The sequence below is a fragment of the Bos javanicus genome, chromosome 4, assembly GCF_032452875.1.
Source record: "Bos javanicus breed banteng chromosome 4, ARS-OSU_banteng_1.0, whole genome shotgun sequence".
NCBI lineage: Eukaryota > Metazoa > Chordata > Mammalia > Artiodactyla > Bovidae > Bos > Bos javanicus.
The window spans coordinates 68,934,856-68,953,185 of record NC_083871.1 but is presented as its reverse complement, the minus strand read 5'-3'; the positions used below and the strand labels follow the sequence as shown (position 1 = coordinate 68,953,185).

The following is an 18,330-nucleotide window of genomic DNA, read 5'->3' as shown; positions in this document are numbered from 1 at the left end:
AATGAGTAAAGACACAAGGGTCTGAACTGGGTATGGGGTAAAATGCTTCCCAAAATAGAGATTCACAGCGCTAAAACCCAGAGGAGCTCACAACTATTTTCACCTCAGCTTTTATGGGACCCAGAGAGGTAGGTGGTGGTACCTGTTCCTTCAATACTTGGAAGACATCATTTTCACCTACCGCAGGAAGGGGCCGAGGGAAAACACCTGTCTAGAAGCCCCTGGGTTCTGATTTAGCTGACAAATAGGGAAAGGGGAGAGGTGGGGGAATGGCCTTCTGTGAAGGGAGATCAAGCCTGCACTTGGCAAGGTTCTCATCCAAAGCCAAGAGCGCCTCTGGGAGGTCACCTCCAGAAGCCCTTCCAGACCACACCCTTCCCGCAAAAGAGCCTCTTTCCGGTCCACATCCTTCCTCACTCACATCTTCACTGTGACACAGTCTCTTCTCTTTTCCCCTCAAGTCCCTCAGGGCGTAGACTGTATCTCTTCCCACCTTTACTTCGCTGAGGTATCTAACGATGGGGTTGCAGGTTGGGCGCTCAGTTACTGCCTAAGATGGATAACTGATCAAAGAGAAATCTCTACCCCCACAAAAGCACACAGAAACATGATTCCCCCCCCCCCCCCCTTTATGACTAAGCTCTAGTGAAGGACCTTGTGTTCTTTCTGAGGATGGCGAGTCTGAGAACATTCCAGGATCTGCAGGCCCAGAAGAACTGTATAGCTATGGTTTGATGAAGTCTCATGAACAAAGAACTATGATTACAACACAGCTGATGATCAGAACACGCTCAGTATTTTGCTGTGGCTGGAATGTGAGGAATATGCACTGGACTGGAAATCAGTAAGGTTGGGTCTTGGTACTTTTTTGATCCATTTGGCCACACGACCTTGGACTTTACACTTGTATGCAGTGGTGAATCTGGATAACTGGATTTCAAATTTTCTGACCATGATTCAGTAAAAGAAAAAAAAAAATCACAACTCAGAAAATCACACACACACACACGAAACTGAAAGTTTCCTCAGACAGTATTTGTCCTTACTAAGTGTGCAGCACCCTATTTTCTGTTTCTTTCTTTCCTTATATTAAAAAATGCTGGTCATAACTTATAAATTGCAATAGCCAAGATGACCTTGACACATATTTCTGGTTCTAAAATTCCAGTGTTAAGATCTCATGCTATTTTATGCCATGGTTTTTCTCCATTGCTTCCTTTCACCAGAAGAAGTTTTGGGCAGTAAGCATCTCCTAAATTCAGGGGTGTTAAGGAGCGACAACTGATGCAATGAAGTTGCCGCATCCCCCACTACTCTCCCAGGAATCCTCTGCCCTGAGGTGGAGGAGGGGCGGGAGTTGCTCTCTGACCATCACTTTAAGGGGAGCAGGAAGTGAAAGAGATCCCCTTCCATCCAAGTCACAGAATCTCTGTCCTTTCTTGGCAACAAGTACTAGAGTGGTTTGAGGCTTCGCCAGTCTTAAGACATTTATTTTTACCAATTCCTTTGTCATCTTCTGACTATTCTGAGGGCATTTGTACTGAACACAAAAGACTGGAGAAGAACATGTCAAAGCAATACTGTTGCTCTGCCACTGAATAAACCGAGGCCATTCAGAGTGCTTCACAGGCATACACTGTGAGCTCTTATTTTTAATACTGAACTATACTTGATTTACAGTGTTATGTTAATTTCTGCAGTACAGGAAAGTGACTCAGTCACATATACATTCTTTTTCATATTCTTTTCCATTATGTTTTATCACAGAATATTAAATACAGTTTCCTGTGTTATACAGTAGGACCTTGTTTATCTGAGTTGGTTTTTCTCATGATTATATTTTTACACTGACCTTGATCGCCCTGGGCCAAGCCAGAGGGAAAGGCAAATCTTTGGGAACCTGATTTGTCCTACATGAGTTTACCGATCTCCACCATCTCTTTCCTGAGAGATTCGAAGGGGCTACGTTCAACTAGCCTCAAGGGCACAATTCAGGGCTCAAGGATGGAGCCAAGTGAATTGGCTCACAGAAGAATCAAACCCAGGACCTCAGATTTAATCCCAGGCTCCGGCCCTCTGAGCCAACTTAAGTCCTGGAGCTCCCCTGGGTGAGGGAAGATGACTTACTACCAGTCTGCCAAGAACCGGCATGCAGGACTTATTCTGTTCACTATCTTGGTCTGTCAATGAGAAGAGTCAACAACAACTATTAACCAGGCACAGGCACCTAAGTAACAATATGGCTTATTAGGTTAATAAATTCAGGCCACTCAGAGCACTTTATAGACAAGAATCTGAAATATCACTCAGAAGGAGCCACAAATTGCCATCTTCTAGATGACAAAAGATGTTCCGAAAAAATATCCATTCACTTTTCAGCCCTGTCATCCTTCCAAAATGACTATTATATAATAGAAAATACAGACTAAGTGAACAGAAATTCTAGGAGGCTGTGAGATGTTATTTTTAAAGAGGCACAGCTACCATGAAAATGAAGCTACTTTCCAGTTTGTAACATAATTCATTTCCCAGTTTGTCCTCCTTGCTTGGCAGAAAATGACAATGTCCATTACTATGCCACATTTGTAGCTTTAGATGAAGGGCTTTTACATGGCAAAGGAGAAGCTTTCTAGTCTTGGCAAATCTTCCTTTTTTGATGATGCCAGGAAATAGGTCTTTATTGTGAGCCCTCCCCCCCCAAAAAAGAGAAAAAAAGTCCTTTTTGGAATATTTATTGTTCATTTTAGGAAACACAGCCCTATAGATTATTTACAAATGTGTTAACTGGATTCTACTAAACTTTTAATTTGCAATTTACTTGCCAAGTACTATGTATTAGCTACCAATGGTATATTTATGTTTCTGCAATGCATGCTTATTATATAGTTATTCCAGAAACTCTGATTTATTAAAAATTTTTTTTAAATCCCAATTTTTATATTTGCAGTTACTTCATAATTTTAATTTTATGGTTTTAGTTTCCAAAAAGGGCTTATTCATCTCCTAGGGGGAAGAAAAAAACCTCCAGGCTGAGGTGTGCTGTCCACAGGTGGTGGTGGGAACCCACCTAGCCTGTCACAAACATCCCCAGGCAGGCGCCCTCTGGCAGCTCACTCACAACTGAGCTGTAACATTTTAATTATATGCTTTTAAAGTTAGTCATTTGTCAAGTTTTGTTAGTCTTACAAAAACAATTTAGGTATAAATAGCATATTCTAAATTATATGCATGTATATTACTGAAACCAAGTGGCTTTAATTAAACATTTTTCAAAGCCTGTTTCCTTTTAATGGCAGTGAAATACTGTTGGTAGCAACAGCATGCTCTGCCAAAATGAACTTCATCAAGGTGAATTTTAGGGAGACTGTCAACACAATAATGGCCTAGAAGTTTATGCAAAGTTCTTAAATTAGAAAGTGGCCATTTAAGGGTGTCATTTGGGGGGGCCTGTTCAAGATATAGGATCATGACTGTGCTTCAAAAGCGTTATCCTAAACTGAATACCTGGCACTGGTCCTGGCAATTGTTAGAGCCTTGGAGTAACACAGTACACTTCTGCCTGGCAGACAGAAACTGGAAAAAGATGGCCAACAGAAAAGCGTGTCGAGGTCCTTTCCACCCCTGAGTTTAAGATTCTAAGCAACTGTTTTCTTTCTTCTTTTACCTTTTTAAAAAAGGATTTATTTTTTTATCTTTTGGCTTTGGTAGGCCTCTGTTGCTGTGTGCGGGCCTTCTCTAGTCGCAGGGAGCAGAGGCTGCTCTCCATTATGGTGCACAGCCTTCTTCTTGTGGTGGCTTATCCTGCTGCAGAGCACAGGCTCCAGGTGTGCACGAACTTCAGCAGCTGCAGCTCGTGGGCTCTAGAGCACAGGCTCAGTAGTTGTGGCCCAAGGGCTTAGTTGTTCTGTGGTGCAAGGGATCTGCCAGGAACAGGGATCAAACCGGTGTCCTTGCACTGCAAGGTGGATTTTTAACCACTGGACCACCGGGGAAGTCCCCTATCCTTTTTTTTTTTTTTTAAACATTTTAAAAATTTTATTTTAAAAAGTTTTTTTTTTGGCTATGCCCTGTGGCTTGCAGGATCTAAATTTCGTGATCAGGTATCAAACTTGGGCTCCCTTCTGTGGAAGCACAGAGTTTAATCCTGGACTTCCAGGGTTAGAACTGCTTTCAAGTTAAACACTGTGATGAGGATTTTCACTAGGATCCAGTTATACAGCATACAAAGAGCTCAAAATATCTTACATGGAAAATACCATTTCCACTATTTGCTATAAGAGAAACCCGCTTTACACTTATTTCATCTTGTTACTTGAAAATATTTTAATTTTGGAAAATATATCTATTTGAAAACTAAAGGTCCTCCCAGACCCAGGCTTCAAAAAGATATATCTTAGTTAGTAGGCCACTGACAGATGCCCTGTAGCTATTTTACTCAAAACTATTTTGACAAGAGGAAACACAATTTCCCTGAGAGTGACCTATTTTGGGGTCTGTAAGCATCTAAAACACCTTGGCTACCTCTTTTATTTTTTTGCCTGTAAAAAATAATAATGATTGGGTATCTAGGTAGAAAACACAGCAAGCAATCATGATTAGATCTCAAATTCCTATACAGTGGTCTCCCAACCTTTAGTTTCTTGGGGTGATTTGTTATGTTTTATTCTTCCATACCAAAGAGAGCCTGAGTTGGCTAGGTTAAAAAGAAAATTCAGTCCAGTGGAGTATGAAACACATCTTTGATCTGATGAGATCAAGCTAACTTGTTGCTGCTTTGATGACTATACATTAACACGAGCATCCCGTTTTCCAAGGAGTGAGTAACTGAGTGTGGTGGTAAGAGGCTCAAGGTGCACAGCCAGCATCCTCTCCTTGCCAGGTATCAGACAGGTCCCAGCAGCTTATTTCTCCCTTCCTGTCAGACACCACTTTGCTTTTAGTGCCTTTCCAAGGACTTTGAACAAAGCCCTGAGACAGATCCAGGGAGATTCTGTACCTGGATAGTCTTTTTAGCAAGAACAAATTAGCTTAAAGCATTCTTTTTGTTTTTTTTTTTTTGCTGCAGATTCTGCCTCTAATGCTGTGCAGCTGGGTGCGCCCGGGGATCCCTTTATTGTTAAAAGTAGACCCACATGGAAAAGACATTAAAATCAGTTTGCTGCTGTGATACCCACGAAGATGAAAGGGCTTCTCTGATTTTAATATGCTGTGTGTTAGATGGGAAGGAAAATGAAAAGGCTTCTTTGGAAACACACACATTTGGCTGGGCTACGAATTCATCAGGTGTTAAATCCCTGTCAGCTTCGCAGCAGAGGTGTGTGGCAGCACTGGGTGTCTGCTTGTTTGTGTTTTCAGTGGAATCCGTGCCGTTTTCCATGCTTACAATATGTGGCTCTCTTTAGCACTCCTATTTTCGTTCTGGTACTTGCTTCCAGAGGAAAATTAGTCAAAGTGTGTACTGATGGGAGCTGGCATACGAATGAGCTCTGGACCCTAGCTTAAAGAGACGGCATTCTTTTGGAGGGTAGGGGGTGTGCCCTTGAAAATAACTTTATCTTTTGATATTTCTTGACATTTTTGGGCCAGTGCAGAGACCCCTACTGGGACATAGAAAGAGCCACAATGATTGAGGGCCAAAACCACGCTGTGAACTACGTTTCTAGCATCAGGTGAAACATGCCTAAACATGATGTAAAGACTGTCAAGATTTCTTGTGGGAATTCCTAACAGTGGACATATTATTTTTGTTGAATTTGATTAAGCAATAACACAGTTACAGTAGAGATGAAATTCAGGTTTATAATTAAATGTGAATGGTTAAGCATGGTATTGCTAAAATGGCAGGCCTCAAAAATATTGTCACTAGAAGATAAGTTATTGATGGCCGTTACTGTAAATTCTAAGTCTGAAGATAAGCTGTTATTAACTGGCTTCCAATTACAGAAATGGAGTTCATTTAGAGTTCCAGAAGACATCCAGGGGCTGAAACTGGGCAGTGATAGTTTTTAATTAAAAAAAAAAGTAAATTTAAATTAAAAATTTAATTTTTCTTTCTTGTAAAATTCTGTCTCATGGAAAGCATTTTGGATCTGGAAGATCCATATGCTATAATTTTCTATTAGAAACATTTTTAATCATCAACTAATTCTAATTGTGTCCCAGCGTCTGGCAACTAGTTCTTCTTCATTTAATAAGTGTAGCAATTGTTTTTACTTGACCACACTATTGTTTCTGTAGAGTCTGAAAGCTGAGAATAAAGTATTTCACTGTCTTTCTTCAATGGAGAGGAAATTCCAGAGATTTTCTTCTTCAAACTACTGCATGTATTTACTTCCCTTTTTCTTAAATGGCTTGTTTACAGTAGAGGAAATGCTCTCTGCTCTTTCAGGGAATGAGTGGAACTTGTGGGCTCCTTTTCCTCATTTCTACCTGGGCCAACAATTTTTTTTTTTAACTGAGGTAAATACAATGCATAGATTTTAAGTGCCTAATTCAATGAATTTGATAAATGTACACCTTTGTATAACCAACATCTCAATCAAGATATGGACTATATCCATCAGTCCAGAAAGTTCTCTGGAAGGGAGAGAACTTTTTCTTCTTGTTCCGAGAGTCAACTGCTGTTCAGATTTCCATTGTTACAGATCAGCTATCTCTACTTGAATTTCAAATGCACTCTTTTGTGTCTGGTTCCTTTCACTCAGTAAAATGTTTTTGAGACTCATTTATGGTTTTTTTCTTTTAATCACTAAATAGTATTCCATTGTACAGATAGATCACAACTTGTTTATCCACGTACTTGGAGACAGACTAGCTAATACTCAGGGGTACTGCAGATAACGTCGTCCTGTACATCCTTGCCCCCGTCTTCTGTGGACATATACTTCCATTCCTCTTGGGTAACTACACAGTGTGGAACTGCTCAGCCAATATCACTTGTTTCTGAAGCCCTGGAGAACCTTTCTGAACCAGAGGTTTACGGAGAGACAGTATTAACATAAGTAGCTGTTTCCATCCCTAACTTTACCTCATTAATCCTCATGGGAAGGTAGGCATTGTCTCCAATGCATACATGAGGAGACCAAGGCTTGCAAAGGTTTAAGATCATCTCTCTCTCAAACTGAAGAATAAAATTTGAATCCAGATCCCTCTGATACCAAAAGCTCTCATCACTTTACCTCTATTCCCAGAGTTTCAGAAGATGCTCCAGAAAACTCCAGGTTTCCATAACTACCCCCCCATCAACATACCTGGGTCTGCTAATGAATCCCCCGGCAGTCCATAATGATCATGCTCTAAAATTGTTTGCCGCCAATCACTTCCCCCTGATCTCACCTGATTCCAACTCTTTAGGAATTTACATTGCCTTACAATTTCTAAGACATTTTGTGGATGTGAATATATTGCTTATAACTGCCTTAAAACAGTATGGGAAGAATGGCCCATGAGTACCTCCATCTTATCTAAGCAATAATCCATGCTAGTAATTTAGTCCATCTGCATGTATGTTATGTTCATTAAGTATTTGCTCCACATGTGTATAACCTGCTTTTCCTAAGAGACGTAAATTCTAATCCATAAGGGCTATACCTTCTGCTTTTTTGTACTCCCAGTACCTGGAACAATGATTATAACAAACTAGATGATCAGTAAATTACATGAACTGAGAAGATGCCCAGTCTTGGTGCTCTGGAAAACAGTGGCCACTCAACTGGGGATGACTGAACTTGGGCAAGGTTTCATTTAAATGAGCCTCAATTTCTTTTGTCTTTAAAGTGGGGTAAACAAATGGTGATTAAGTTTCTGTGAACTCTAAAGATAAAATCTACTAATATAGACTGGCACTGATTTGATTTGCTTTCTTCAAGTCAAAAACATGTTTTGTTTGGGAAGGTCTCTTGCAGGTGGTGTAGTTGAGAAAAATACTTGTAATTACTATCTTGTTGCTGCTATCCTACACTTTTGAGTTGCAAGAGATTATAAATAAGTAGCTGCATAAGACGGTGGGGAAGGAAGCAAAATTAGTGACAAGGCTGGGCCATAACTCTCAGGAAGCAGGATGAAGGTTTTACAAGTCAATCAATAAAGAAGATGAAAGGACAATGAGTGGAACAAAGCAGTATATAAACAAACAAGAAAACAAGTCATAGGCCAGGAAAGGGTGTGTTGGTGACCCTGAATATAATGTAAGCCAGATAGGAGAGCAACATGAAGTCATTTTCCAGCTTAAGTAAACACATTTATGTGAAAAGGGAAATATAAATCAAGGCTACTTTCTCAATGGGAAGAGTTTAGGGAATGTTTTTTAGGCACTGTCCAGATATTCATCTCTTTAGGGCAGAATCCATTAGAAATACCAAATCCCGGCCTTAGGAATTTATTATAAGTAGGTCACAAAATTCAGTCAGGCTAAAATATTTAGTTTTTCTCCCTTTCCACTGTTAAATAGGACAGGATTGATCTCTCTGAGATTTTCCCTTCTGTTTCATTCTTTTCTTTGGGGTGGGGATGGGGGAATTATGCAAGTTTAGACCTTACTTTAGTTATCTTTTATTCCTTGAGATTTTCTCCCTTTAGTAAGGTTGTTTAGGTTTATTTTCTAAAAATAAAGGGATTGGGGGAGAGTTCACCTCAGCTCCATTCAGACAGAGCTTCTAAATGTTAAGCTAAATCTTGTCAGTTCTATTAGTTGTGTGGCAGTAATTTCCATCTTGAGGGTAAAATTAATACTTTACTTTTTAAAATGATTTTGCTGTTTGTTAGCAACTCCTGAGAACTGCAAAGTTACAATCTGAGTAACTTATTGCCAAAGCCATAAGGGAGTGTTAAAGGTCTACTATCACGCCAAATAGCAGGAGACAGAGGAATAGGAAACGAAACAACATAATGTACAATAGGAACTTAAATTACAGATTAACAGATATAATTTGCTACTTCATGGTCATTATAGGCTGCTGAAACAAGAAAACAAAAAAATTGGTTTAATTTCCTTGGGTACCTTTCTCTGGTTTAATGCTTGAATTTTTCCTCCCAAGTGGGCCAAAATATATATGCAAATATTTTCCAGGAGAGACTATGCAGTGCTGTTATAACCAGAAATTCAGCCAACTCCTTCCATGGCTTCTCCATTAAGACATAAGCAAGCATCTGTTCAGTCCCATTGGACTCACGCTTGGAGGCTAAGCAAGTAGATTACAGTAACCTTTCTCCTAGCAAACTGGAAATAGGCTAACCTAGGCAAGAAAACACACAGCTCTGACAAGATGGGACCCAGCATTTAAAAGCAGTGGTTTCCCACCTCTGGCTGTAGGTTAGAATTCCCTAGCAAGAGCTTTAAGAAAACTCTCAATGCCTGATCCATCAACTGAGTAAGAGTCTCGGAGTGGAGCCCAGGCAAAGGGAGGTTTAAGACTCCCACCATGACCAATTTCAGGATGAGCTTTAACAACTGGTCTGCAAGCCTGAATAGTTAACAACTGACTGCCTGGAGTCAGCTCCAACTCACCCTTGAAAAAAACCTTGAGTAAACGAAATCGATTAAGTTCTTCAAGTTCTCATCTGCTATCTGAATGGTGAAGTGGGTTAAAAGTGAGGGTTACTGGGAATAAAGGTAAACCACAGTTCCAATAACTTAATCACTTTTGTGTTTTGGGTTTAGAAGTGTCAAGTTAGCAACTGAGGCAGCTAAGTGGCTGAAGGTCTAAAGAGTTTTTAAAAAGGTATTAACATTACCATATGTAAATTAGATAGTCGATGGGAGTTTGACATATGACATATGGCACCCAAAGTAGGTGCTCTGTGACAGCCTGGAGGGATGGGGTGGGCAGAGAGGTGGGAGGGGGTTCAGGATGGAGGGGACACAGGTATGCCTATGGCCGACTCATACTGATGTATGGCAAAAAACATTACAATGTTGTAAAGCAATTATCTTCCAATTAAAATAAATTTTTAAAAGGTATTAATCTGTACATGGGAATTAATACTGTTGTTTCAGTGGGGCTGGTGCTAGGATTAAGTAATCATACATAAAGCATACAGTAAGCATACATAGTAAAAAATCTAGGTTGCCTTTCCTCAGTAATTATTACTACTTTCAAAGGAGAATGGTATGAATTGTTTTAACACTTTATTTTCAGTGAATTCAATCATGTTTATCTTCACTTTTAATATACGTTTTTAATTTAAGTATAGCTGATTTACAATGTTGTGATACTTGAATTTTTCCCCCCAAATGGGCCAAAATATATATGCAAATATTTTCCAGTAGAGACTATGCAGTGCTGTTACCACCAGAAATCCAGCCAACACTTTCCAGCAAAGTGATTCAGTGATACACACACACATACACACACACACACACATAGATCTTTTTTATTTTCAGATTCTTTTTGGTATAGGCTATTACAAAACACTGAGTATGCTTCCCTGTGCTACACAGTTGACTATGTATTTTATACATAGTAATCACATATATCTTTAATTCTTTATCTCTATAATTTAAATCAGGGGTTGGCAACTATGGCCTATGGACCAAATCTGTAAATAAGGTTTCACAGAAACTTCCAGTTTTATAGAACACAGAATGTCCACTCGTTAGTGTAGTTCTATAGCTGCTTTTACTGCTATGGTGGCAGAGCTGAGTAGCTGAAACAGAGGCCCCTGTGCCTTCATAAAAAACAATGTTGACCCGTGATTTAAACCATTCAAAGCTTTTCTTAAATGAACACTAAAAAATACATTAAAAAAGAATACAAAGCAAAGACAGGAAATGAAAAAGTTGAGAAAAGAAAATTTCTCTAGAGTTTTAGAAATCACAAAATAAATCTTAATTCTAAGAATTCCTAAGACATACTTGAAACTCTATGATGAAACTGAGATCTGATTCTGTCTAGTTAAGATGGTATATTTTAAAGAATACTTTATAAATGAACTTTCCTGCAAGATGACCATTACTTCTGCACCAGGAATGCATCCTGAATATGAAACTTGGAAGAGTGAATTTAGGAGGTAGAAACATGGAAAATTATTTATAACCTGGCAATGAAAGTGACTGAAACCACATTAGTCAGGCAAAATAAGCTGATCTCTCTAACTACAGGTAAAATAACATTTCAAACATTGAAAAATGTACACAATCAAAACTGTACAGGGTAGGGGTTTAAGAAACCATTTCCCCTGCTAATTTTTGATGTTTACATGGAATGTTCTTCAAGCAGCAAATAACTTACCAATGATCTTGACAGATTGAAAATGATACATCTTTACCACAACATAAATTAATTCTCTCAGTGGGAAACTGCTAAAATAGACAAGGTGTCAGAAAGATTTCTTTATGTCTGAAGGAGAGGAAATGATTCCATTTCTTCCAAATATTCTTACATGAAAAATAATAAACTCTCACTTTTAAACTGTCTTTATTTTCATGGGGTTCTAAAACTCCCATTACTAATTGGGGTAGTCATAGTTATCTGGTACTGGCCATGAGTCAATCCTTATTAAGTCAGGTATAAAACATACCCAGGTATAAAACTGTCCCCATAATTCACATGTCATATGAATAAATATTCATAGAAATACTCAGAAAAGAGAATCGAAGAATCACACTACATTCTCATGGCATTCCTTAGATTTAAATGTTAGCAGAAATCCTGGAAAGTAAATCTTCACAGAAAGAAATGTAAGAGAAACATGGTGGTCTATCTCAGGGAAGGGAAAAATGCCCACACAAATGAACCCAATTCATCCTGTATAGAATGATCTCCAATTCTATTTCTGAAACAGCTAGTTGAAAACTGGACCACAGGGATGAACATTTACTGAATGTTTAATGCATGTGTATGCTATCACATTTAACTCTCACACAAAAACCTAAATAATGGGTATTAACAGTGATCTGTAAGGGGCAAAGTTCAGGTAGGAACTCTGTCTGCCTCCCACACCTATTCTGTGTTCAAAATGCCCAATCCTGATGGAACACAGGGTACCCTCTCAACCATGAGCCCACCGAGATGCCCCTAGAAAAAGAGCTCCTATAATCAGAGTGACGAGTTTGAAAGTTTTCTAAATCCTCCGCTTGGAGACTAACAATGTATTAAACCCATCACACTTTCCCAAACTTATTAGGGAACCCTTTTCCTCAACTTCCATTTTGTGAAAGTCATATTCTGAAGCACACTTTGAGAAACAGGACTGCCGCCACCTCCCTTGATGGGAGCTGGATAAAAGAGAAATACATAAACTCTAAGAGAAAATAAACATTTTCATCCACCATTAAGGGGCGATACTACTGAGGGGGTGATGGCATGATTCTGAATGGCTTCTTTCTGCTTTTAGAATCTTTAATAACACCCTCAGAGTCCTGGGCCCTGTAGACCTCCTTGGCCTCATCTAACAAACACCTCACCACCAATTGGTCTACCTTCAGTAACCTGGGACCTGCCAGGTTTCCCTTCATGGAGCCTTTGAAAAATGCTGTCCCCTTAGCTGGATGCTCCTTCTCTCCTTCTTGGGGAAGTCTTTCCTGATTCTGTCAAACCTCTCTCCCATCACTGAGTTACAATGTTATAGGTATTGGTGTACTTCTTTGATGAATACCTGTCTATGCCCCTACAGGAGTGAGGGGAAATATAATATCTGTTCTCAGATGGGAAAAAGAAGAGGAGGGACTTTTCCAGCTTCTTTCTACCATCTTCTATCACTGACTAGTGGATCTCTGACTTGGGAGAAGGTTCTGTGCTGCTCAGCTCTGTGCCTGGGCACGCGCTGGTCTGCTCCTACACAGGCAAGCTTAAGAGGAACGTTCGGGAATAAGTTCAACTCAGGGAAGACAACTTAAGAAGTCAGTTGTTACAGATCCTAGCTTTATTCTGCAGTTTAGCCTTTATGCAGTAATAAAGTTGATTTTACTTTTTACCTTTGAGTCTTATTTTTCAAATCGCTTCCATTTGGGAGGTGAAGACAAGAAAGAGTGTTCTTGTTGGCCCCCTAGAATGCCAACATCTTCTACTATGCCTCAGCCCATCAGAAAGAACATGACTGGTCTCCTTGGGTTCACTACTGTAACTCAGGCCTGGCGCTAAGAGGGACTCTAAGTTTTAAAAATTGATCATTCTATCACAGAAAACCTTTTAAACAAGTAAATCTAGGGAGAATGGTATGATGATAACCCCCTATGTATATATCACCCAGCTTGAACAATAATCAACACGTGGCAATAATCAACACAATCGATCTTGTTTGATCTATTTCTCCACTTGACTGAAGCAAACCCAAGACACTGCATCACTTTATATGTAACAAATGGTAAAGGCTTGAAAACATGTCTATAAAACCATTATCACATGCACATTATAAATGATAACTTATTAACTATATCCTTAATAATAAATAGATGAATGAATCAACAAAGGGTCAAAGAAGAGGTGGATCTCAAGCAAGATCTGTGCCCAGCCCCCAATACAGCATGCACGCATGCACGCACGCACGCACACCCCCCCTTAAGGGCTAACCTACTCACCAGTCGGGGTGCTGCTGCGGAATGAAGAGGAGGGGGTGATGGGCGGGGTCACTGGGGGAGTAAGGCTTCCGCTGCTGTGGCGAGGTGGCGTGGACACATTCCCTCGAGACACGGAGCTGGACAAAGTCAGCGAGAGCTTTGGCTGGATCTTCTTCTTCAGAGACTCCTGCTCTCGGCGGGCAGCATCTGTCATGAATCTGTAAGTGGAAGAGACCATTTGTAAATAACCCATCTACAGAGCAGGAGGAATTATGACTGCTAACCTGAATGTGACAGATGCTCCACCCTGGGGTACGAACTTGTTCACAGGTCAGTCCCAACTTCAAAAACTCAGAACAGCTGCCCTGTTCCTACATGATAGAATTATCTTCTAGCTCCTGAAAGTTCCCTGGGCCAAGCCTCTGTCCTCACTACAGTGCTTTCAGCTACAGGACTGCCTGGAAGGTCCTCTCAATCCTCAGAAAGTACACCTGCTCTCAAAGTCCCCCCACCACTGTCAACTAGAGAGGACTTCCTTCATCTGCAGGTTGGCAGTATTTATTGTTTGTGCCACTGAACATACATGGCTTCATGAGGACTCTGATTCTTTTTTATACTCTGGATTCTCAAACAGGTATCTAGCTTTTTAACACTTTCTTGGTTGCTTAAAGGTCTTGTCTCCCCAGCTACTAGCTGAAAAGAAAGGACTTAAGTCCCTATAATCGTTACTAGCATGCTGCCAAGCACATCTTAGCATACATTTATCAAATGACTGAACAATTCTGCCCAAGAAAATTCAATAAGAGGGAACAAGCACAGTACAAGGAAGATCACTGAGAAAGATCTGTTTATGTCATGATTTTATTACTCATAAAAGGGAAAGGGGACTTCTTTCGATAGTTTCACTTTGGAAACTTCAAAGTTACATTCTTTCAACACTTCTCTTAAGTTAGTAATATTCAAGCTTTGTTCTTTTCTCCCTGTTTAATCTAGCATTTTATGAATTCATATAATGAAATTCAAAACCACTTATGAAATGGTATTTCCTCCCTAAACAGCAAATGTTGACTACAGTTTTTGAGAATTGGGATGGAAAGTCTAGAGAATAGAGTTTATGAAAATATTTATGTAAATAAAGCATACACTCATGCCCACCACCTACGCTCAAAACCAGATCATAACCATACCTCTCAAGGTCCCTCTGTACCCCACCCTCCCATCAACTGTGTTTTGTCTATTTTAATACAATTCATCATAAACTAATACCGTTGTGCTTGCTGCTGCTGCTGCTAAGTCGCTTCAGTCGTGTCTGACTCTGTGCGACCCCATAGACGGCAGCCCACCAGGCTCCCCCATCCCTGGGATTCTCCAGGCAAGAACACTGGAGTGGGTACCATTGTGCTTAGACATGGTATTTTACCCAACACATTTCACATTCTGCTTACAGAATTCCTTTATATTCGTCTTCATTACACTACGGCATTTTAGAAGTCAATAGATAGTTCTCATGCCTGGGTAAAAGTTTCCAGTTGCTCAAACACACAATGAAACAATATTACAATAGTGTTAGTGTCTTAAAATGTCTACTTTTACACTTGGAACATGGATGGCATATTTCTTGAAGGGCTTTTGCAATATAATCTATACGTATAAACTGGATTTTATATGTTGAACCAAACTGTAATAAAGTTGTATGCTTTGTCTTGAGCTCTTATGTTTTTGTGCTACAAGATGGTGTTGACTGAAAAGGGAGAAAGGAATGACAATGCAAACCAGAACTGTTTGCACTCGGTAGCCAGGTATTCATTTATTTTCAGATATAAAGTTGGTTCTACTGCTCTTAAAACTGCTTTTTCCTCTTCTCATAAACCTCTACACTTAAAATATGGACTGTAAAGTAAGGAACTAGTGCTTTCTTTTATTATTTTAAGTACGACTGCTAACTGCACAATGCTGAGCTTCTTCAGGTGGGCACGCAGTGTGCCGGGAAGTGGCCAAAATCACAGGCTAAACATGTTGCTTGTTCTAGGAAGGCCAAGTGTTCTTAGCGTAGGTAATTCAAGTTAGTTTTTAAATAGTAAAAAAATATAGATAGATATGCTATGGAGTAGAATGAAAAATAAACATCTTGCATCCTAGTTAAGAGCACGGGACTTGGAGTCAGGCAAGCCTATCTTCAAATCCTGGCTGTGCTACTTACAAATGTGACTTAAGGCAAGTCAATGATCCTCTCTAAACCTCAGCTTTATTCTCTATAAAATGGGACAAGAAATTGTGTAACAGCTAAAGGGCTAACACATCCCTTTTTCCTTTATGCAAGAGGTTTTGATTAACTCTGGTAACCTGCCAAGATGGTAAATCAAAGATGCTACTGGGCAGCGCTGCTTATAAGACTGACCCCCTGACTGGTAAGTGGCATCTGGCCTGGGAGGAGCTAGAAACCATCTATACATAGCTGATAGGAAGCAGGAGCTTTGGGCTTCCGGAGCATGGTGATCCTGCACCTGAACATGGCCCCTGCAGGGAATGGGGAACGTGCCCAGGGAGTGTTATAAAAGCTTTGATTCCAGGGACGCTCCCACCTCTGCCCAAGGGGCACCTTCTACCCGCATTTGGACAGACTGCCATTGTGTACCAGTGAGAGCTTCATAGAAGGTGTGACGTGGCCCTGCTGGTGGGCAGGCTCTACCTTTTATCTCTCTGAAAAGACCCAGAAACCATGACTGTCCCGGATCATCTGAGAGGCTGTTCATGGTCAAGGAAGGTCACTTGCTGGTGGACCAGCCAACAACAGTGCTGACTTCTGAGGATATTGTGAGGATAAAACAAGGCGGCAGTGCCTGTCATGTAGGAAGTGACTTTGTTACAGAACGCTTCATAAATGTGGTTTTTGCTGTACGTTACGTCTACCTTACTCCAAGTTTCTTGAGGGTGCGCTGCATGTTTATGGCTCTGAAAGCACCACGTTCGTGCCTCATGCATAGCTTACAAGACTGGGAATCAGATCAGAGAGTGCACAGAGAGTGTCAGCAAGACAGTCTTGCAAGAGAGAGAGAGGCAGAGAGAGAGAGGTTAGCAGTGTCTTCTCTTACTCTGGTTAAAAAGTATCAATAGCTCATGGTTTTTATTGTAAAATAAATACTCTCCTACAGCTCAGATATAAAAACAACTATAAACAACCATAACAACGTGCACACACATATCCCTCGCCTTCACCCCCTCATGGGTTTGGTCAGCTACGGACAGCCATTTATTTTTGGCTTGTATCTGCTAAGTGCTTTCTAGAAGCGAGAACGAGGCACCATGTTAAAAGCATTAAACATGAAACTCATAAAACACTTCTGCCAATCCTTCTCTCCCTCCACCCTCCCTCCTTCTCCCTTGGATTGGTGGTTATGAACTTGCAGCTATACCCATAAATCAAGGCAACCTCACTATACCAGGATACACAGCTGCAGAATTTATTCCCGGTGACAACATACACACGGAAGGGCATAAAAATGCCTGTAGAACACTGGATAAAATTCGCCAGTTTCTCCCTGGTGGTTTTGCACTGTTCCTCTTTCACTTATCACCCATGACTTTACCTATTTTTTGGAGACTTATTTAAACCCTGAACTTTTCAAGCAGTGTTCCAGTTTGTCAAAAGATGGGTGAATTCCCAATGGCAAAAACCACTTGGGGAGACAAGTTAATAAAGGACCTGATGAGGCAGAATGAATAAAGGTTGTCTGTGACTGTGGTCTAGACTGGACTCAAATAAGTTGGCTCCAAGCATTTTCCACCTTCAGGGGCAGCTACACTGTGACATCCTTGAAGGACCACAGCCCAGACTGTTCCATCATCAGGGTTAGACACGTTCTGCTGTATTCCTAGAGGAGATGGAGTTCAGGCTTGGGAAGTCACACCACCCTGCAGGCTGATGAGTTTTTCCCAGTGGATTCTGACGTGATTGGTGATCTTTCCCAAAGCCCTGAGTAACTGCAGCCAACGTGGGGTTTAGAGCAGGAAGGAAGCTGGGTGAGACAGATTGCCTTGTCTAGCCCCCTCATTTTTCCTGGTAACTGGGAAATGAGGTGAAGGGGCCTGTGCAAGGTCACTTTGCTGGCTGATGGCAAAGCTGAGAAGTCAAGCCTTAGGACTGAATCAAAAGCTCCTGCTCTGCCAGGCTGCCTACTGCACATCAAAGAACTCTGAGCTTTCTTGTTTTTGCTGCAGAGTCATGGTTTTCAAAGCTGAAAGGGGTTAAAGAGCTGAAGCTTAGGGCCTAGGAGAATGCAGGGGTTTACTTGTTGGAAGTGGGGCAACCATTAGAGTGGAGGTCTTTATCCTCTCAGCATCCAAGTTCTGCTGTGTTGCGCCCCTAGGTTCTTGGGGTCTTGGATTTGTAGCCTCACTGGGCTGTGATATGGGGAAGGCTGGCTGTGCCCACCTTCCTGAATTCTTTCTGCTTTGCAATAGGAACTGTTCTGGTCTTGTAGCAGTAGTGTGCTAGTGTGGGCTTATGCTGGCTTGTGAGAGCTGATCATTAAATTTTTAGGGATTTAGGCCATTTGTTAAATATACCCATTATCAAAAATTAAATCATGTGAAGTTAAAATTAAAACAAGTATATTAAAAACAAAGATAACAATACTCAAGATTAGTTCTTATTTTCTTCCATTTTACTATTATTTATGCTATTGAGGTTATTTACATTAATAAAGTTGTATCTGTTTGGTAGAATTACTATATGATGCTATACAGCACGTTACTTCCCTACTCTGTGCAGTGATGTAATGTTGGTAGCCTGAAATTGGCCATGATGGAGTATTTACACCATGGAAATTGGCAAA

At 40.5% G+C, this 18,330-nt stretch overlaps 1 protein-coding gene across 1 annotated transcript in view; it reads right to left on the bottom strand.

The window, feature by feature from the left end:
• The window catches only part of JAZF1 (JAZF zinc finger 1), a 330,578-nt gene that overhangs the window by 30,123 nt on the left and 282,125 nt on the right, over positions 1-18,330 (bottom strand). Inside the window, exon 3 of the mRNA XM_061414278.1 lies at positions 13,517-13,713. Coding sequence (XP_061270262.1) covers positions 13,517-13,713 — 197 coding nt within the window. The remainder of the gene's footprint in view (positions 1-13,516; positions 13,714-18,330) is intronic.